General features: G+C 36.6%; 1 protein-coding gene across 1 annotated transcript in view; it reads right to left on the bottom strand.

The window, feature by feature from the left end:
* The window catches only part of LOC145786242 (tyrosine-protein phosphatase Lar-like), a 38,717-nt gene extending 16,601 nt beyond the window's left edge, over positions 1–22,116 (bottom strand). Inside the window, exons 1-4 of the mRNA XM_082597883.1 lie at positions 22,010–22,116; positions 20,678–20,851; positions 12,303–12,411; positions 7,723–8,025 (exon numbers count right to left, since the gene is read on the bottom strand). Coding sequence (XP_082454009.1) covers positions 7,723–8,025; positions 12,303–12,411; positions 20,678–20,851; positions 22,010–22,078 — 655 coding nt within the window. The 5' untranslated portion in view covers positions 22,079–22,116. The remainder of the gene's footprint in view (positions 1–7,722; positions 8,026–12,302; positions 12,412–20,677; positions 20,852–22,009) is intronic.

Raw genomic sequence — 22,116 nt, 5'->3', positions numbered from 1 at the left:
TGCCCAAGGCCAACAACCCCTGACCAGTGCCGGTCTTAGGGTATTTCGGGCCCTGTGCGGAATATTCTTTGCGGGCCCCAATGACAATGATCCAATTCAGTAGCGTAGCTGGGTACTTTGAAAGGGGAGGGGCGGTGGTGGCGGCGTGATTGCGGAAGGTGACAACCAGCGGCGTGGGGTGTGGGGGGCCTCCCCCAGAAAATGATGAAAAATTACTTTGAATTTGGGGCATTCTGAGAGCATGTTCAACAAAAATTTAGGTATGAGTATTACTGTAAAATGGTGCTGTCCAGTAGCATAGCAAAAGGATAAGATCATGCTTTCTTTGGCATTTTTCGGAAATAAAGCTATGTCTCTATGTTGAGTTTGGATGTAACCTATTTCGTCCCCTGAAAAATTCATACCCCGATTTCGTACCCTGAAATTATGTAACAAAATCAAATTTCGACCTATTTCGTCCCCTGAAAAGATCGAGAGAAATTTTGAAATGTTTGCCGCAACTCCGATCAGCGACTTCGGCTATGTTGTTTTTTTTCTCGATCTTTTCAGGGTACGAAATGTTCAGGGGACGAAATAGGTTAAACTCGTTGAGTCTCTATGTTTTCTTGTTGCTAATTCCTTTGTTGAATTCACTTGTTGAATTTTTCCATTGGAAATGACAAAATTGCTGCATTTTCTGAGTAAATTGCGGGCCCCCTAATGTGCGGGCCCTGTGCGATCGCAAGGTTTGCACACCCCAAAGACCGGCACTGCCCCTGACAATCTTGTTTTGCGTAAAGAAAGATGCATAGGGGAGACCGGGGCAAGTTGAGCAAGTTTTTTTTAAATCTAATTTTTTTTTATTTTACTAACTTTTTCGAAGACTCAATTATTGCATTTTAAAAACATGCTAATAAGCCAAGTTTTAAGACAAAAACTGGTTGATTTTATTTCTTATTTTGCTCTGTATTCAGGTTTAAGTAACGATTGCGCAACTTGCCCCGGATTATGTTTCCGGGGCAAGTTGTGCAACACCATAGTAGGCAAGCTGCGTAGCACCATGGGGTAAGTTGAGCAACACTAGTGCCAGGCAGCGCCGGATTAACTATGGTAGCAGATGTAGCAGCTGCTACGGGCCCCCCGCTCTACAAGGCCCCGCGCTTGGCAAGCAAAATATTTTCTTTTGCAAAAAAATGTAGAACATGGCAAGTAATTTTTGACTTGCAAACTGGAATGGCATAGGAGAACATTATAATTATAGGATTGAATTACTAGTCCCAACGTCTTGTCCCTTCCTAATTATTCTAAACTTAAAAAAATGGCAATTTTCGCTGGAGGCACTTGTTAACGGAGTACAGGCACTTGTTGAAACAAATTTGGTGCTGTTGCAGAGTATGTTCCATGTTATGCTCATTCGTTGAATTTAGTTGGTGTATGCGCTGCACAATCGTGACCAGAAACAGTTCAGTTCTTTGACGTTGTTGAAAATATCTATGTATTCTTTACTGCTTCAACACACCGGCTGTCCGTTCTGGAGTGTTCAGGTGGTGGAGTGCTAAAGAAGCTCTCTGCAACACGATGGTCCGCAAGAGCTGATGCCATTAACGTAATTAAAGAACGTTTTCCTTTCATAAAGGAGGCACTAGAGAAACTTGCGAATGACCAAGAGCAATAGGCAGAATGTCGACAGCAGGCAAATGGACTTTTCGAGAAAATGGAGTTGCTCGAAACTAGAATCTTAATGTTTTTTTAGAATAGCTTACTCGATTGCTTCCAGACAACTCAAGCCTCTCTTCAAGCAAAGCAGCAAAATCTCAACATTGCTTCAGCCTTGTGTGCCTCCTTGGCAGGATCTCTACAGACTTTCAGAGAACAATTCGCTAAGTTTGAGTCGGAAGCGCAGAAGCTGACTCAAATGCCGGATTACCGACCAACAAGCACAAGAAGAATTGTCCGAAATCGAAGGCGCGATGAGGATGTAGACAGCGGCCGTTCAGTTCCAGATGCAGTAGATTCACCTAAAGACAGATTCCGGGTGGAAGTTTTCCTTGCAGTATTGGACAGTCTACAATCTGCGCTGGGGCAACGTCGCAAGGCATACACACAATTGAACACACGGTTTAGTTTTTTTGCGAAATCTGCATGACCTATAACACCTGCGCAGATCCAAGAAAATGCTGACAGACTTCTAGAAGCATATTCCCAGGATTTGGAAGACGGATTGAAAGATGAACTAGCCTACCTCAGTTTTCAGAATTCGTAAAGCACATTGCTATTGCTTGCTCCTCTCCAGAACTCAACTATTTCACTTTGATTAAAGAAAACAATTTTTGACACCACGTTTTCTAACATTGACAATTTGTTGCGCATTTATCTATGTGTGATGGTAACTGATTGTACTGGAGAGAAATCATTTTCAAAATTGAAGTTGATTAAAAACTATCTGCAAAACACGAAGGGACAAGAGCGGCTACACTAGCCTATGTAACTCTTTTGAATATTGAAAATGACATTCTGAAGTCACTGAACTCATCTGAAATAATTGCCAAATTTGCAGAGATCAAAATGCGTCGAAAAGACCTTTGAATGACATTGTTGAAGTTTTATATTTCTCCTTGCAAATAAAACATTACATTAAACTTTTGTTATTTTTGTTGTTGTAGAATGTTGTGCGCGGACATTTTGCCGAATGGACAAATTGCCGAAAGGACAAAGGTTGTGAACGATTGACTAAAACACATTGTGGAGAATATCGATACATATAGCCTAACACAAAATGAGTTTCGGCAAAATGTCCATTCAGCAAAATGTCTTTCGGCAAAATGTCCTTTCGGCAAAATGTCCTTTCGGCAAAATGTCCATTCAGCAAAATATCTTTCGGCAAAATGTCCGGGTACCGTAGAATGTAGATCAAATCTATAAAATATTCAATTAGCCTAATTTCCGGGTATTATCTGTACATCAAATCAATCTTCTACAGGCCCCGCACTTGGTTAATCCGACACTGGTGCCAGGGGCATGTTGAGCAACATATTACGACCATATTACAGTTGCACAACTTGCCCCGTCATCAATTGCACAACTTGCCCCATTCACACTTTTTTTAAAGAACAAAAAATTTCAAGAAAACTAACAAATGTACAAAAAAATTTTACCTGCGAAAATACAACTACATCACATGTCTACTGACCCCTACTGCTAAAGGTGCGTCTACACGACGACTGTTTTCTTGCTTAAGCTAGCCAAACTTCTTGTTTCTTTAAGTTAATCGCAGTTTGTGCCGCTTACTTTTAAGAAAATGGGCGAGTAAGCAAGCCGTCGAGAAAAACTACGCTCCAGAGCGAAAAACTGGGCGCTTAAGTGAGTTCTCTTGCTTAGAAATGTTTTTCCCGCCAAAATCTCAGGTCTCCTCTCAGCTCAGTATCCAGACAGGGCAGGGCGGTATCGTTAAATGATTTCGTTAAGTTTTGATCCCAACCCGTCCTTATTAATGTTGCGGGCTGAACTGGCGGTGACCGCACTCGAAATAGCCCATAGAAAGCACAAAATTTTCCAATTTTAAATCCAAACCAGGATCTCAGCAGAAAACCATTGCCATTGTACACTGGGTAATAAAAATAGCGGAGGAATGATCTTGCTGGTTATTACCAGTCACCCACGCTGACACGAAATTTTGTTTCCAACATTTCAACCTCACTGAGGTGTCAGAATGCTTCAATAAGCAGTAAAATGCGGGTTTGCATCCTTCGCTTTTTGCAGCATTTTTTACACAACTTCTGGGAAGCCATGACTGAAAGACTGCAACAACTTCAAATGGTTAAAGAACAGTCAGTTGCTTGGTCTACTCTGCTGTACTTTAGCGCGAACTGCTATGCTTTGGCGCGAACTTTTTAAAACGTGACGTCATTGGGGATTAGATACTCACGTGACCGCAATTCAAGCGAGCAAAATCTTCGTCGAGGTTGCCAGTGTAGACGAAACGAGCTTAATCACTAGCTTAAGCAAGAATTTCTAAGCAAGAACACTTTCTCGTGTAGACGCACCTTAAAGTTTGACTAGTTCTATTGTGCATCCAAAAAATCAAAATTTCGTTTGCATCCGCATTTAGATCCTAAGACCTAAACACCTCATATCGTTGATCAAGCCTAACCTGCCCAAAAAACTGATAACTGTAATTCACGTGCTTCAAAGGCATTATAGGTAAAATATAATAATGGCGTTAAAGATTCATTACGCTCTTTATTTCCTTTCAAACGGGGACTTGCACAACTTGCCCCGTTGCACAACTTGCCCCGGTCTTCCCTACATAGCAATATTGTACTATTTAGTGTCATTTTTATACAACAAAGCAATATGCATGTTTTGTTGTATGCATATCATGAGATGTGATAAGTTAGGCTGTATAAGTTATCTACTTTTTCATCAGAAATTAACACATTCAAAAACTTTGTAAAACACAGTTGTGGCAATGTGAGGAATAAAGCTGACGTCTTGATTTCTATGCCTAGGTCTTAGGTCAATCTGGGTGGAAGTTAATGGCAGACAAGTGTAAAATGTAACGCAGTTGGTATTATTTGGTTTTGATCTCAAGCGGTTGTAACCGAAAACGTTTGCTCACAAAAGATGTTGAACCATGGCCACCTGGAGATGAGACCTGATTAGTCACATTTTGCAGATTTTGATTACAGCTACTGCTAGTGTCTGACTGATATTTTCTGAGATTTTTTTACTTTAAGCTGTCTCTTAATGATATAAAAGCTTTTTGTTGCGTTGGGGAAGCAGCAGCAAATGAGAAAAAATATATTGAAAAACGCTCAATTAGACTGTTGTTGAAAAATTAAGTCTGACTAAATGTTTTGGTGATTTTAACATTTATCGCCTGGCTTTTGTCTGTGAGAAAATACTGTTTTCATTAATCCAAAAAGCACAAATTGAATCTGAACGATTTCAGTGTGTCTGCGGGCCAAAAATAACACATTGTGCAACATCAGGCGCGGGCCATACAAAAACGTATCGCGGGCTGGACATTTGACACTCCTGCTATAATTGTTATCGTCAGTCGTCACTAACATAGTTCACCGAAGTTACTTGCTCGGCTCTAGCTAAATCATCTCTATGCTTTAATGTTTTTGGTTTGAATCCTACAAAAACTTGGTCGCTGGGAGTTTCTGGCTGCCTCAGCTGATTTTTTTCAGGTCATCTCTTTTGTGCTCAGAGCTGATCTGCTCTTTTCATATCAAGTTGTGGTAAACTCGAGTTTTATGATATTGTTATTCAAACCTAAAAAGCTTAATAAAAGTATATTCACTTTCGCTGAGTGATTCTAGCAACGCAGTGGTCAAATACGAAATAAAAGCATGAGTGTTGCGAATTGAAACTATTGCGTCACAGAGTAATAATTGCGAAGAATGAAAATGAGCCTGGACAAATACAAACATTAAGTTGCAAGAGTGGGCCCCCAAGTAATCTAAGTCACGACAAGTAATAAACAAAAATCCAGAACGAAAAAATATTATACTTTTATAGTTTCATAACAAAATAGCCTAATAATAACAAGTTTACATAAAATTTTAACGTAAATAGTTTACAAAAAATGTAGCAATGCGAGCCTCTTTGCTTTGGGGGTTCGGTGCATTGCACCAGCTGAACCCGCGGTAGTTACGGCCCTAATGTACGCCTAGGGGAAGACGGGGCAAAGCGGGACACTGTTCGTAAAAACGTAATTTCAGCAACAGTGATGGTTGGATTTAGTTAATTTCTTTTTTAATCGAAAGCCTTAGTTGGTCAGCATATTTGGTTCGAAGATCAAGCGGAATCTTTTTACTGTTATGGTACAAATCAAAAACATTTTTTTTTTTAATGTCACGCTTTGCCCCAGCCGTAGGGCAAAGCGAGACAATTCATTTTTGCATGATTTGGGACTGTTTAGCCACTTCTCTCAAAGACAACTACTTGCTTTTTACATCTTCTATCCATTCTTAATATTGATAGCCTATCCGTCCATTTACCTATATCAGTTTTTCTCTTATAGCGACCAACCATGGTCAGAATTAAATTGTGTAGGCCTACCGATACAATATAAATGAATGCTGATAAATATTTTACAATCTTGAAGGCTAAAAGAGTTATAAACAAAAATTCAATCAACAGAAGAACCACAGATACAATCTAGACTTCTAGAGTCTCATGTTGCTCTAATGTACTGTCCCACTTTGTCCTAATACAGCTGTCCCACTTTGCCCCAAAGTATAGCCTTTACAAAATAACATCTCTTCTGAAACATGTAAAGTTTTAGGTAAAAGTTGTTTTTGTTACCAATAAATACTGTCTCAATGTCTAAGATAAAAACAAAGCTACCAACAAATTCGCTTATGCTAACGAATGTGGTAGCTACTTTTCCATCTCTTTCTAATAACAAACCATGCCAAAACACATTTTGCTTCCTCACGACACGCGTTGTGCTCTGCCAGTCGCCATTTTTTCACAGCAAATACAGTTTATAGTTGCCTAACTAGTGCTTCCGGTTAGAGGGAGCCAAAGAATACAAAACATCAGAAATCGCGATGTCCCGCTTTGCCCCACGTCCCGCTTTGCCTCGTCTTCCCCTACATCTGAAGACTAGAATAGTTATTGCTCATACTGTTTAATGATGTTTCAGTAGATGCAACCGTTCTTGGTCACGGAATAAGTAATTGCAATATTAAAATGACTACAAATTATGCCGTAAAAGTTTGTTGCATTGAACAAGATCCTGTCTCAGTTTTGTGACACCAGCTTAATGAACCTGATCTAAGCAAAAAAATAAGTTTCAAACAATGCTTTAAATGCAGTAAGTTAATAATATTTTCATTTGTAGCTTAGGTGTAGCGTATAATCAACCAAGCCAATATTGCACTACAGTGGATCCAAAACTGTGGCATGCGTACCACTAGTAGTACCCGGAAGTCTTCCAGGTGGAACATGAGAAACTCACTTAAGTTGACAATATTTAGTTAAAATAAAATTATAGAATTTGTGCGAACTTTCAGATTACACAATGTGTATTATTATGTCATAATTGTTGGTCAAAAGTTTTCAAACTTTTTTCGTTGCAACGCTTTAAAAAAGGTATGCTAGCTACCAAGCAATAGGAATTCTAGCAATCTTTATTTATTTGGTCTTCTACTTACGCGACAGCTAAACAGCTGAATTATACTCAGTCTAATATTAACAATCTTTTTGTCGGAGCCCTGTGCTGATCTTTGTTAAACATTCTTGCATTTACATATATTGATTTCCATTAAGGATATGCTAGGGGATCTCCTGACTAAGAAGCAGCGGGCCAGCGATTCTCCATCAAGTATCAATTAATCATTCTTTATTACAAAATACATGGAAAATCAGCAGAGCCCTATTGGCATATGCATTTCGCTCTAACTTTAGAGCATCTTTAGTGCCTTATTCAAATAGAATTCAAATAGATAGAATTCAAATAGAAAGATTCTATTTGAATAAGGCACTAAAGATGCTCTAAAGTTAGAGCGAAATGCATATGCCAATAGGGCTCTGCTGATTTTCCATGTATTTTGTAATAAAGAATCATTCTTGCATTTTATTGCACTTTTTGAGATTTTCTGAATGTAGGTGGTATGCGAACACTGTATGAAACTGCTAAATGGTACGCAAATAGAAAAAGTTTGGGAATCACTGCACTACATGATATAGAAATTGAAATTCTATACGAACTATTAGCACACAACTCACGAGTTGTTCCGGTCTCTGGCAAACTTTTGTCGCTGATCACGGTAGTCCTATTTGTTCTCGACGTAACAGTGATGATGTAATTTGTGTTGGAAGTGAGGCCGTCGATGACAAGAAACGTTGGTGGGAAATTTCGTTCCGTAGTTGATCTGATTGACTCTGATCCGTCCTCAGGTAGTTTGTAAGTAACATCATATCGTATAACTGTAATAGGTATTCCATTTGGGTCGTCATTATCTTCCCACGATATGTCAAGTGAAGTAGTAGTCGAGCTTGTTATTTGTATGTCTTCTGGAGCTTTCGGACCTGATGAAATTTAAACAGAAGATTAACAAAACATTTTAACCTATATTTCTTACCACTTACGTAGCAAACGAAAAAAAAATGATAATAATAATAACGTAATAAAAACTACTTAAATAATAGTTTTCTGTAACTTGAAGCTTTTGCTAGGCCGGACCATACGAAATAAAGACAATGATAAGATTGTGATTAAACTTACATAAAATCCGGATGTGTTGGGAATGCTGATTACAAAAATAAAAGTGCAATCATTGTTTTTATAATTTTTAGTGATAAGGCTTACTTTTTTTGATGCGGAATTTTGTATATTTTTAATACATCTGGGAAAAGACAAAAAAAGAGTTTGTCAAAAAATGACAGCCGACTTCAGTAAACAAAAACAAATTAGCAAGAAAAATATTACTTGGATGACAAACCATCGGCAAAACAAGTTCAATATTGAAATAAGAATTGCCCTATTTTCTCATAAAACAAGTCTACGACCAATATCCTTCCTACTGCTACATATAGTCCAGAAACCGAGTTACTCTTAAACTAAGCTAAATGTAAAGAACAAATGTTTGAAATGAACATATGACACTAAAAAAATTGAAATGCAGCCTGCAAAATGAATGACTATCAACAGAGCATTGTCCATCACCATTTGACAGGGTTTTATAGCATACTCACTCAGAAAATACTAATAGGCTAAACAACAAGCTGCCAGAAACTCGAAGATACACGAAAAGAAGCATACTCAGTGCAAATAGAAGAAGCAATATAGTTATCTGACAAAGAATGCACATCAAAGGTGTTCTGAAAATAGCAAAAATTCTGAAAAAGTAATAGGCTGGCCATGTAGCAGAAATGATGGAAAACAAATACACCACAATATCTATACTTTGTGAATTATATGGAGGTTCAAAAAGACCAACAATTTTATGTATGTAATATTATGAAGATGTACAAGAGGCTTATCATTTCATATTTTGTCATAATCAATAATTACAGATCTACAGTATAATATTATACATGGCGTCAGCTGTGTTTATCCAATTTACCTGCAGACAACATTCGTTAGGTATGTTTTTAATAGACTTACATTTTAACCTTAAAAATAACTTAAAAAGACAATAAAAATAACTTTAAAAAGACACCAATCGTCCCCTCAAAGTGTTCGATTGGTCTCGCAAATTTTCATTCCTGGCTACGTCACGGGTCAATCCTATTGTACAATGCCACAGCTTGGACAACATTACAATTAATGAATAAACGGTTTGATAGAGCACAGAGGTAACAGACAAACGACATAAACTTCGCGGAAGAGGCCACTATTAATAAAGTAGGCAAATTAGTGAAGGTAGATGAACGATGATGTAGAAATCAAACATTTCCAATGGTCAAAACTAACTTATACAAATCCTGTCGTAACTGCAAATGAGTCATGGCCATGAATGATGACGCATCGTATTCAATTCAACCCTCGCCACCAGGAAGGGACGAAATGAATGAGAAACTACTTGTTTGGACAAATCAGGGATATCTAGAGAAGGGGGTATGAAGGCTTTTATTACGTCTGACAATAGAAGGGCTTCTATTAATCTTAAATAATGTCTGTTTATGGTAAAATAACAACTGGCACCTATAGTAATTTAATAAACTTTGTTATGACAACCTGCATTGCACTATTACCACCAGGTATGGATATTCAATGAATGCTCATAATTACTTGTTAATTAAACTACCCATATACTTGCTTTACACCTAGCCAACTGCAAAGGTTTTGTCAAAAAAACAGCTAAACTGGTAACCTTTCAACTGTCTTTTCAAACAAGTATTCTTTAAATATGTTCTACATAACACTTGCTAACTGTCTTGTGTAACTGAGTGTACCAGCTGCACAAAAAAACTTTCTGCAATTTTAAAAAGAAACGCATGTTTAACGCGGTACCAACTACCGCCCTTCTAGTGTCATGAGAATAAGGCAATCGCTTCGAGCCTTCGTATCCCCTTCTTTAGATATCCCTGGGACAAATCCTCATATATTTGGAGGTGTATACGTTTTTGTATTGCCGTAGATATTGCCAATTTAGGAACTATTATTATTCAAGAAAGAAGTTTTTATTGCAGCTTTTAAAAAGATTTGCAACAAGAAAAAAGCATTTTTTTAAATATGATTAGGTTTAATCGACAAAGCTTCAACAAAATACTGGGTGGCTGGTTTAAATTGCCAAATTGCCGGACCTGTGAGATTAAAATAGTTCACTTGAATATTATCACACCATAATAAGCTACTATAGATGGTAGCCATTTCAACAAGAACAAATTCTGCCACTGCAAATGACTACAATGCAACCGCCAATCAATCAGAACATGTTATAATAGGCTACCGTCTAATTGTGACCCTGCTAACTCTCAGCCAGAGAGTTAACCCTTGTTTTGAACTTTATTTGGAAATACAGAGAAAAAAGAGCAATAGCAGTGGTGGGAATCGAACCCGCGTCAATGAAAATACTACTTTCTAGCCCTAACCCCTAAGCCAATAAACTGACAAAAATTTATCACTTGATTTGCTTTGTATCTTCTTCTTTTTGCACCCTTTTTCACGTCAGTGAAAATGTAGCTTATGATTGGTTGGCGGTGTCATTCTAGTGAGTGGCTACCATTATGGATAAGCAGATGTTCAAAAGAAACAGTGTTGCATATTGTAAACATATTTTGAAAAAATCATAACAAATTGTATTTGCCAGATCTTCCAAAAAACATATGCTAAGAGCTTTAAAATTTTTTGCCAAAAAGTATGTTTATGTTTGGTAGTCTGCTGTGGTTCACTGGTTCTTCCTTTTATATTTTTATTTTGCTTAGCTTTTCTTCAAAAAGCTAAAAGTAGCTAATTCTCTCATGTTTAACAGTGATTACATTTACAATAGTAGACGGTTGTGTGAATTGTTGAAGATTTTTGTTTAATTTATTTGCCATACTCTACCAGGGTGTTTTAAATAAGACCTGCTTTATGCCATAGCACATATACATTAGACTGCCATGTATATTAGCAAACTAATTACAATAACCAGAGTTTTCTCATTAGATATTAGGATATAATTTTGTTTTATTATTTTGTTTTTGTTATCAAGTGTTAGACAACATCAATTGTTATTGTATTTAGCTCCATGTTATATTAGTGCTGTACTGGGTAGCTACTGTCTATGCAGCTGCTTGTGCTTGCCTAAGCATTATACCCGCTGCGAGTGCCAATTAATTGCAGTGATTTGATATTACCATACAAAACTACAGTATAGAGAGAGAAACCTTTCATTTTGTCTGTTGCGACAATAGTACGGTACAATTATACACAATACGAATAAAATAGTCCCATAGCTATCTAAATACCACAACAGACAGGAAGCAGCGAAAGACTATATCAGTCATAGAGTCAGCTGCTTCCTGCTGTATAGTTAAACCTTTAGCGTAATAATTGTTTTATTAACCTCAAACTTTGTTCTTCACATTATAGTCATTTTTGTTATTTAAGTACAAAGTATTGCATGGCCTGGTGTCTAAGTTATCGGTACGCTTTGCTAATGTATTCATATCCTGCCAAAACTTGCGCTTGCAACATCAATAATTGCAAAGGGAGCGTTCTTCCTGGCTATCAGTACAAGGCTGAGCACTCACCAGTACCGCGAGCAATTGTGCTTCGCTAACCATGACGGTGTAGCTTTCACGCCAGCCATTTAGACCATCCAATCAACTATTTGTTTCTCGGCAGCCGATTGTAGCAAGAATTCACGGCGATAGAATCACTCGGCAGCCTCATGAGCGAAACACGGTATTTATCAATTCTTGCTACAATCGGCTGCCGAGAAATTCGTTTTTCTATGTTTGTATAAAAAAAACAAAAATTTAATTAAAATTAAAGCTCGCTTGAAAACATTCTATTGTACTAAACGTCATAATCAAATCAATTATTATTTTATTGCAATCGCAAGTGCTCTTATTCTTATAATGTAGAACGACAAAACTAACTTAAACATACTTGCATACTTAAACATCCTTTGGCATGCAATATTGCTTTTTTGTTGTCTTTAAAACAATACAATTAACTAATAAGGATGCGAAATCATATTCAAAAGTTCAACCTGCGATCTAGGTTTACACAAATGTTAGTTCGTGCAGAACACTACAGTTTTACTGAGGGTCTGGTTTAATCAATTGACTCTAGTTATTGCCTCCACTGAAAATGCATAAAATCACCTAAGTGTGTGTTTTTGTTACTTTTTGCAAGGAACATTAAATTTTACCTGTCACTACTTGTGTTAGCTTTGTTGATGGCATACTTGAACTGCCTCCTTGATTTGAACAAACCGCGACGTCGTACTCAGTCCGTGGTGAAAGTGAAGTGATTGTATACTGAAAAATTAAATGGGACTAAAATTTTCTGATATGTATCAATACATGAATAGTTAAAAAAGCTTCAAAACAAATAAATATATTCGTACCTGATGTAATTTATTTCATTGACATTAAAATATCCGCAGATACAAAATAACGTTGTTGGCTTGTGTGGTGCAACGTCACGTGTATTACAGTATGAAAGTTACGATTGATAAAAAGCTATCTATGCTAGGAACTGCAAACAATATTTCCAAAGCTGACTAGCACAGTCGTCATTAGACAACACAAATTACAAACGATAGACCTTCCTTTATTCCTTTTCAAGTTGCTACGTCAACCATGCCGAGATGTATCTGAATTCTGACCCCATTGGAAAGAATTCAAATCAAACATCGCTTTATTTGCAGCGTCGCTTACTAAAACTATGGTTGGATTGGTTTGTTTAAAATTATTATAATCTCTTCTTTAAGAAGTAGTTGCAGAAGAGGCACTGCTTGTAATCTTCAACATAGTTGTATCTTTTATTCTATGAATATAGCCTACAATTGCATGACAAAATGTTATAATTTAATCAAACCTAACAAGCTAAACAAACTAATAGAATCTGCGTGGGAGCTGTCAGGACAACTTTGTTGCAAAAATTTATAAGTAAGAAAAGATAGGGATGGGAAAAATATGACACAAAATAACAATAATAACAAATTCTTAGCCTGTAAACGAAGGTACAAGACAAAAAACAAACTCAATACAAGCTGAGCACAAAAGATGCCCTTACGACATGGAGCTGTGTGTTGAGATCGTAGCCGCAGGTTACTGGGTCAAAACCTTTTGTAATTTATGCAAACGTATCGTGCTGATCTTCGTAACCACAGATTACCAAATCATTTGAATCCAATCAATCCGTTAATGTAACTGCCCAAAACAACACTATGTGCCCATTTTATTGAACATACTGTATATGCGATGTAGATTCTATGCTATAGATCTGTCATAGGCGTACGAGCCAGAAGGAAAACTGCCTCTCATGTTGTAAAAAGGATTGCTAATTTGAACAAAAGTCTACAATTATGTGGGCTGACGTTGCTAAACAAAAGGCCTTAAATTACATTTCAAAAATTACAAATTGCATAACATATTACAGTATTTCTGTTGAAAAGAAAATACAAAGTAATTCTGCATCTGAGCAAACCTTTTATGAAAATGCCCAAATCAACACAACATAGTTGTTTTAAATGCCTAATTTTGTTTATTTACACACAGTATCACGCTTATCTGGGCACTCACAAAGCATCAAATTATTTGAATCTTGGTGAACTTCTTCATGCAACTGTGCGAAGTAACTCGATGTTGTTGCTCATTTTATTAAACATGATGCACTTAGTTTAGATAGTTGAGTAGCTATCCAGTGGATGTTGTGGACAAATTCAAGGATTACACAGGGGTTCCCAACTTTTTTTGCTGCTCGTACCCCTTTGTCAGGGCAGAGCATTCTTCGTACCCCAAAAATTCTGATTGGATTTTTCAGGTCACAGGCTATATGTTGCTAAATTAAATTGCTTTTATAGCTCAAACGTTAAACCGATATTTCACACAAAAATGCAAAAATTACCAAAAAAATTAAATGTCAGTTATTTTGTTTGTCACTTCTCAGATATTTGTTGCTGCTTCATTGATAAAATTTGCTCAAACGATAGTTCGATTCATGGCGCCCTCTAGTAGAGGCCAGGTCATCGCGCGTACTTCAAACGTGACTGACGGCCTATTCTTAACTTAATCAGTTGTGAGGAAGATGTTTCATCTATAGTCTATACTTTATGCTAAGGTTCTAGTTTTACTGAACTTATTTTTTATATTTTCCTTAACTTGTTCACTAACTATGCATCTTTGCCAGAAAGTAGAAGTTTAGTTACAAACTTTATGAAAAGCTGAAGCAGTTACAGTTATGCAGCTTAGTTTAACAAAATTAGGTATAAGCTACAATGTTTTTGTTTCAAGGAGCTTTTATCTGTTCATGAAGTCATTGGTTACACAGAAAATTCACAACAAACTGCCATTACCAATCTATGTTTTCTTTAATAATAAGTTTCTGCCCAGTTTCCTTGTAGCATGTTGTGGGTAAAGTAGGCAGAAAATTGTATTTCTTCCAGGTTTATTAAAGTTAGCAAATAGAGTAGGCCTATTTAATAAATCTCCATTTATATGTTCAGTTGTATGCAATGTTACTCACTACTGGTAAGTTAGTTTAACAGCTTCAGTCAATTTTGAATGTTGATACTAAATGTTTACCTGTACTTTATATTACAAATCTTCATGTACCGTATTTTTTTGCTTGCCAGCAACATGTCTTCTGTCCACTCACCATTTTCTTATAGATAACATATCAATATTCACAAAAAAGTATTTCACTGATATTACATTTATTTTCTTAAATACCAGTACCAAAGCTAATCTTTGTAGAATGTAATGTTATTAATTTGTGTGGATTACCGTACTTACTGTATAGAGTTCTAACAAATCTTAACTAACTTAAATAGTAACTTTCAATAGGCTATACTGGTAGTACAACAATTTTTAATAGATTGACTGCCCAGTTTCAACAACTGTTTAGTTTTGTAGCATCTTCATTTAATACATGCATGATGGGGGATCTTTATTTGTTATGCTTTGATTTATTTCTCGAGATGTTTTAATTTTTGCAATACATACATCTTGAGAATTCATGATCTGCATGTCAGTAGAAAGTAGTTAACATGCATGGTTTGATATTATTTAGATTTACTAATCTGATTAATTTGCATGAAAGATAATTCCTCTGTTTTAAAAAATGCCTTTAAAGTGTTGCGTACCAAACTGCAATTCAAATTATAAGTCTACTGGGATTGTTGTGTCCATATATAAGTTACCACAGGATGAGGAAGACAGAAAGAAATGGATAGCCATGATACCGCGTTCAAATTTAGTAGTAACGAAACACACAGCGATTTGTCGCAAACATTGGCCAGATGATTGCAAGATGGTTGCTTGTCGTGGAAAACTGCGCCCCAGTGAACCCCCAAGTGTCTTTCCCAATATTCCAAGAAGCTGTTTGTCCTCACCTCCTCCCAAATGCAGAAAAACAATACAATCTTCTGTCAGTGTTCGAAGTGTTTTGCCAGATGAGATCGCAGAGTTTGAAAAGGCTGATATGCTTACATTGAATGAGGTTGAGAAGAAGTTACATGATTCAGAATTATTTGTGTACAGTGATGATGAAAGTAAAATTATTCAGTCAAAAAAAATGACGCAAGGTGTACCACATTTCATAATCAAAATAAAAAGTGATTTAACCTATGAATCATTTCACTGTGGATCCTCATGTACGGTTAACACACTTTCAGCAAACAGAGTCACTTCTTGCAATCGTTGGTCTACTCTTAATGAAATTATTCGATTTTTAAAACATAAAGAGCAAAACCACAAAACCCAAATCATTTTTGAGCAACTGAGTGCCATGGGAAAAGAGAAAGTTGGGGAAGCTATTTATTCACCAGATTCAGTCACTAGAGCATTTGAATATTTCGCATTGTCAAGATCATTATACAACCGATTTCGTGAAGATTACAAGCTCCCGAGTGTTAGTACACTGAAACGTATTACTTCGAAAGTGGATAACATAACTGATTTGGCTTTCTTAAAAAATGTTTTAGATGGTTTACCTGCGCGTCAACGTAACTGTGTTTTGTTGTGGGATGAAGTATATATTAAATCTATGATCACATACCATGGTGGCACACTATTCGGCAAAGCTGCAGATCATCCAGAATGCTTAGCAAAAACTGTTTTGGGGATGATGGTAAAGTGCTTGTTTGGTGGTCCGGAGTTCCTGGCAAAAGTTCTACCAGTGAGTAATTTGACATCAGATTTTTTAATCAGTCAAAGTGAACCTATTTTGCAATGTATCAATCAGTCTGGTGGAAACATTTTAGCAATTATTGCAGATGGGCATCAAACCAACCAAAAATGTTTTAGGAAACTTAACACGGTTAAGGGGAAACCATGGCTCAAAGATGAAGGAACATTTTTGCTGTATGATTATGTTCATGTTATGAAATGTATTCGAAATAACTGGCTCACTGAAAAGTGTGGCGAGCTGGAATTTGAATTTGATGGTAAGCGTCAGGTTGCAAAGTGGAGTGATCTAAAGCGGTTACATGAAATGGAAACAAATCATCTACTGAAGCTTTCGAAGTTAACAAATGTGGCTGTTTCTCCAAAACCAATTGAGAGGCAAAAGGTGTCAACCTGTCTGAAGGTGTTTTGTGATGAAACTGTCGCCGCTTTACAAACTCATCCGAAACTGAAACATCTTCCTGTTGCAGGTACAGCAAATTTTATCAAAATTTTCATTAAATTATGGAAGATTCTTAATGTCAGAAGACTTGGTACTGATGTGAGATGTAACGATCCAACTAGGGCAGTGATTCGGTCACCCGATGACCCAAGGCTACAGTTTTTGCTAGATGTTGCAAGCATGGCAGAAAAAATGAAGAAAACTGGCTCAGTCAGAATTCGTCAGTTAACGGCAGATACTGCCAACTTCTTGGATCATATATGCCATGGTTTTGTAGATCTAGCAAATTATTTACTTTCATGTGGAAATGATTTTGTAATCTTTGGCTGGTTTACAACAGACCCATTAGAAAAGTGCTTCAATAAACTTCGACAAGGGTCTGGAGGTACCTATTTCATTACTGCTCAGTCAGTTTTGGAAAAGGTAAGAATTCAACATGCGAAGCTCTCACTGCAATTAGATTTAAAGTTTGATGTTGCCGAAGGTCATGCTTGTGCCGCTTGTAATCGTGATCTTGTAGAAAGTGAGCTTGAAATTTTGGATAGCTTATGTGCTTTGGAAGGGAAAGTCTCAGAAGAGGTTTTAATTGCAATGGTTTATATTGCTGGGTATGTTGAGTTGAAGAATGGATGTGCAATTGCAGAAGACACATACTTCTATTATGAAAGATTTGGTTCATATGTTGATAAATTAAATCGAGGTGGTCTGACACGTCCTAAGGATAGTGTTGTACAGAGGGGTGTATTTTGTTACATCTTTTTTACAAGTGTTGTTGGCGAAATGTGTCGAAAATTTATTTCCTGTAACTTTCTATCCATATCTGAACGACATTGCTTTTTCATGACATTGTCTCATTGTCGCACATTGGCTAATGTATTTTTAAAGAACTATGCCCTGTTGCAGTCTCCCAGATGCTCAAAAGAAAGTGCATTGAAAGTGCTAAAACTTTCGTAGAATATAGTCTATACATGCTGATAGCTAAAGGCATAATCTTTCTTTGAATCTTTATTTAGCTGATCTGATGTTATAAAAATGCCTGGTAGTTTATTTGTATATTTTTCCAGGTAAGCTTTTACTTTCCATGCAACTTTTAATGTTTTTAAACAACATTTCTACTGTATTTATTTAGTAAGTATTTTCTACTTCGTTATATGGCTGCATTTATCAATAGTAATCATTCACCATCTACAATTAACCACTTCTATAGTTCTATTGTAGTAAATCACAATATAATTGTGACTCATTTGACTTTCTCTTCTACTCGTTCATTTTGTAAAATTACAGCTTTATATTTTGTTTAACCTTGTTGTTTTTGCATTTTAGGCAGTCACTCTAGGGCTAGGCAGACTGGCTTCATTGATTAATTTATTGACTGTTGATATTTGAAGAGTTGAGCTTAAAGTTTTGAAGTATAGCTCTGTCTGTCAGATGAATATGAAAACAGAATTTCACCATTTATAAGTGACTATATGGCAGAAGAACATCGCACTATCAATGGTATGAACTACAGAGACCAACGCTGATCCTGATCAACCAACACCAGGTGCCTCTCCCTCCATCAACTGATGACTCAGAGATAACCATACAATATCAGATTCAGAGGGTGAACACTGACTCATTTTGATGTGGCCAGAACTGCTTACATGCTTATTGTTTTGTGTATATGTCTATTGTCTAAACTCAAAACTATTCTTGGATAAAAATACCAGCAGGCATATTTTTGTTTACTAGTTTCTACTGCTCTAATCTCACTGTATTTTCTGATTGTATAGGAGAGTTGGATGTAATATCTGTCTAGAAGGCCAACACATAAGATCTTTTGCAGCGCGATCTAACGAACGATATAGTTTGAGCAACGTCCGGCTCACCTGCATTATACTGTGAAGGCATGATTCAATTGAAAACTATTGATCAGCATGATTTTGTTTAAATTGCTATTAATGTTGTATGGAAATTAGTTGCAGATATGTATGATGCTCAGTACTTTATTTCTACCATGTTTAAGTTTTTCTGTGCTTTTAAACTGTTAATGGTTTTATATTTTATGCATCCAGTAGGCTACTTGAATTTTTTGAATTACAGTACGTACTGTTTAAAGTCAATAGGGGAAATGCAGAAAACTGATTCGTGGAAATTGTGGTCTATCAACATTATGCAGCGATTCCACTGTCATTTGCTTACCTAAACTACTAAAACTGCTGTTATTACTAAATGCTATTTGTAATACAGTAAAACATATGATGATCAAGTTATATCCATGTGATATTGTTTGTATATTAATTACAATAATTAATAAATTTTGACGAAACATCACCTAACTATTAATAACGTTCCAGGAAAGTGACAAAATCGTGTTTTTTTACATAAAGCATATCGGCCGTCAGTCAGATCTCGTGCGTGCACGTTGCGCTGGCCTCTATTATAGCTCGCCGTGGTTCGATTTTACTCAAGCCAACACGTAAATCGTCTTCCAGTTGCAGACAATTTCTGTACTTATTCTTGATATAGTCCTACATCATGGTCGAAAAGCCACTTTCAAAGTAATATATTGTTGAGAAGGGTATTGACACTGTCATGGCTTCCATAGCAAGACCTGGAAAGGCTTCATAGCAACACACTAAAAATCTTCTAACTTTGATTTGACAAATAGCAGTTTCAATTTTTGGCAGCTTTTCATTTCGATGATGTTCTCCTTCAAATTATCCTCAACCGACACTTTTGTTAAATCATAAAGAAATGGATTTATAATGGGAAAAACATGACACGAAATATGCTGGAAATAATTCAATTCACCAGCAAAAACGTAGCCTAACCATCGAAAGGATCAACCAGCATCTTTAAATGGGAAATAAATTCATTTTTGACATTTTGCAGCAAAGGGTAATTCGCAATTTGATCAAGCCAAGGAAAATTAGAAAGGTTTCCCTTTTCATTTTTAGTAGCAGCAAGTAAAAAACACATTGCTATGAGACAGTGAGGCTTCTTAGCTTACTAATTAACAATCAATAAATTATCTGTAGATAATTTTTTTTTTAAGCAAAGATCGTAATGGCATAATATCATTTACAATTCCAAAATAAAACTGTACTGTAAAATCTGTTTGAAAAGCTGCTCTGTGGCCCAAGGATTTTCGTACCCCTTGATGTTTAATCTCGTACCCCCAAGAGGTACGAGTACCTCCGGTTGGGAACCCCTGGATTACAGGCTTGTGGCGACGGCAAAAAAGGAAGGAAACATAATTAATGAATAAGTTTTCTGAATAAAACATTTATTTTTTTTAAATAAAATCCTATTTATTGCTGCAAAGTGAAGCAATGAGACAGTCATGAGCATATTTTAGAGCAAAACTAAGGTTTTTATGGATTTTCGAGCCATTACATCGTATTGATTTGGTCAGTTTCATAAAAACGATTAAACAGATTCCAGATAACTTAATGTTATTTTACTGACCAAACCAACATCATACAGTTGTAAATAAACGGAATTTAATAAAATTTTGTTATTTTGTCATTAAAACATCTGCTAGTCTGCTAACTTAAATTCTACAGTGGGCTACGTATTTGTGACAACTTGCAATTTTTTTAATTTATTTAGCAACCTTTGCCCCAAATAATTGTTGATTCTTGCTCAAATTTGCGTCATTTTATGACAATAGGGAGTGTGTACCTTTTGCTTTTAATGCTGTGGTTAAGCTGGACTGGCCTATTTTCTCGACCTTTGCTATGTTGACGTGTATTGTTTTTGATATGATGGTCAGAAATAAAAAAACAACTGAACTGAACTGATCTACGATGGCTTTTCGACTTTGTCTTTCATAAATTTATGAATTTATGAATTCAACTGCAAGTGAAGCTGTCAGTCTGCACTTGATTAGTTTTATCAATGAATATTTCCACTTGGGAGTTGAATGGCAAGCATGGAAATAAGAAAAAAATAACAAAATATACTTACAAGTGAGTGCGCATTGTTACTTTGTGCATCGCTACAATCATCAAATGCTGTACCAGCCGAAACGACTTTGACTTTATATGAATCTGCATCAACAACGTTGGGCCATGATACTGTAATGCTTGTTGATGTACTTAATTCCCGATTTGGTTTCTCAGCAGGAGGATCAATCCCGTGCTATAGAACATAGTAATCTGTTTAGAATGTCTTTGAGACAAGTCACAAAAAAATAAAAATTTTGATATAACTTACAGCATTTTTACATGCATGTAGTATGCAAGTAAGTATGCAAGTAAGTATTACATGCAAGTAGCATACTTACATACTTACAGCATACTTACATACAGCATAACTTACATGATACAATCTTTCAAGAATAAAAAATCTAATACGTTTTCATAAACTTTAGGAAAATTCTTACTAGTAACGTATAAAATGACTGTTTGAAGTTTGACGTTGAGGCAGGCTCACCCAGCTGGGTCCAAGAGACTAGCGATCGAAGAGGAGGCACAGATAGGCTACATTACCGCAAAACATAAAGACAATTCAGGGTGGAACTTTGGAGGCTGCATCGAGTTGATCAGGGGATCATGTTGTTCAATGCGTTGAAAGCAGAGCAAGGTTGATCGGAACGGGCAAGAACAGCGTTTCAGGGCGAAGACAGCGTGTGATATTTCGAAAGAATTGATTGATTAATACATAAAGGCTACAGATCCAGTGATAAATGAAGTTATGTAATTGATATTAATCCTGCCCCAATTCGCAATATACACGAGGCATTTTATTCCTTTCCTTTTTATTGTTGAATGTTTGTGTTTGTTGAGACTGAAGCATATTGATAAAACGACACTGATTTATAGACAGGTTGATAATGGTGATGGATTTATGAGGCAACAATTATAATGTTATGACGTCATATAACGTCTAAACGGTTCGCTGTCTTGCGCGCTCGGATACTTACTGCAACGCCTTTGTTGTTGGGGAATAAGATTCTGATTGCTGAAGTCGTCTTTGCTAAGACGTAGCCCATCCACGAGTGAGCCCGGCGTTCCGAGCTTTCCAGACGCGAGAGGATCCTTCGATTGAAAGGGAGGCTACTTTTCTAGCCACTTCTGCTACCCACGAGCAGGATCGGTCAAGGCCGTTAGAGCTCGTCTGGGCATTGCTCTCGAGGGAGCCTACGACGAACGGAAGTGAAAGGGCGTTCCTGCAAGGGCGCTTCTTGTCTTCCTTTATGTTGACACAAAAGCTGTGAAGCCTATCTAAACTTTATTAAAAGTACGTAGACTACAGTAGTTTTTGTTGCACGTTTTCACATAAATAATTAGTACTTACACATATCCTGCATGCGTGCATGTAAATCATTCCCGTCAGCAACAGCTTTTTCTTCCAACATGAAATCATTATTCGATGAAGTTAAGATACTTTGCAGGCAATCTGTG

The sequence above is a fragment of the Aplidium turbinatum genome, chromosome 17 (genome assembly GCF_918807975.1).
Source record: "Aplidium turbinatum chromosome 17, kaAplTurb1.1, whole genome shotgun sequence".
Classification (NCBI taxonomy): domain Eukaryota; kingdom Metazoa; phylum Chordata; class Ascidiacea; order Aplousobranchia; family Polyclinidae; genus Aplidium; species Aplidium turbinatum.
Note: the sequence above shows the minus strand (reverse complement) of the source record. Positions and strands in the feature narration are given on the sequence as shown.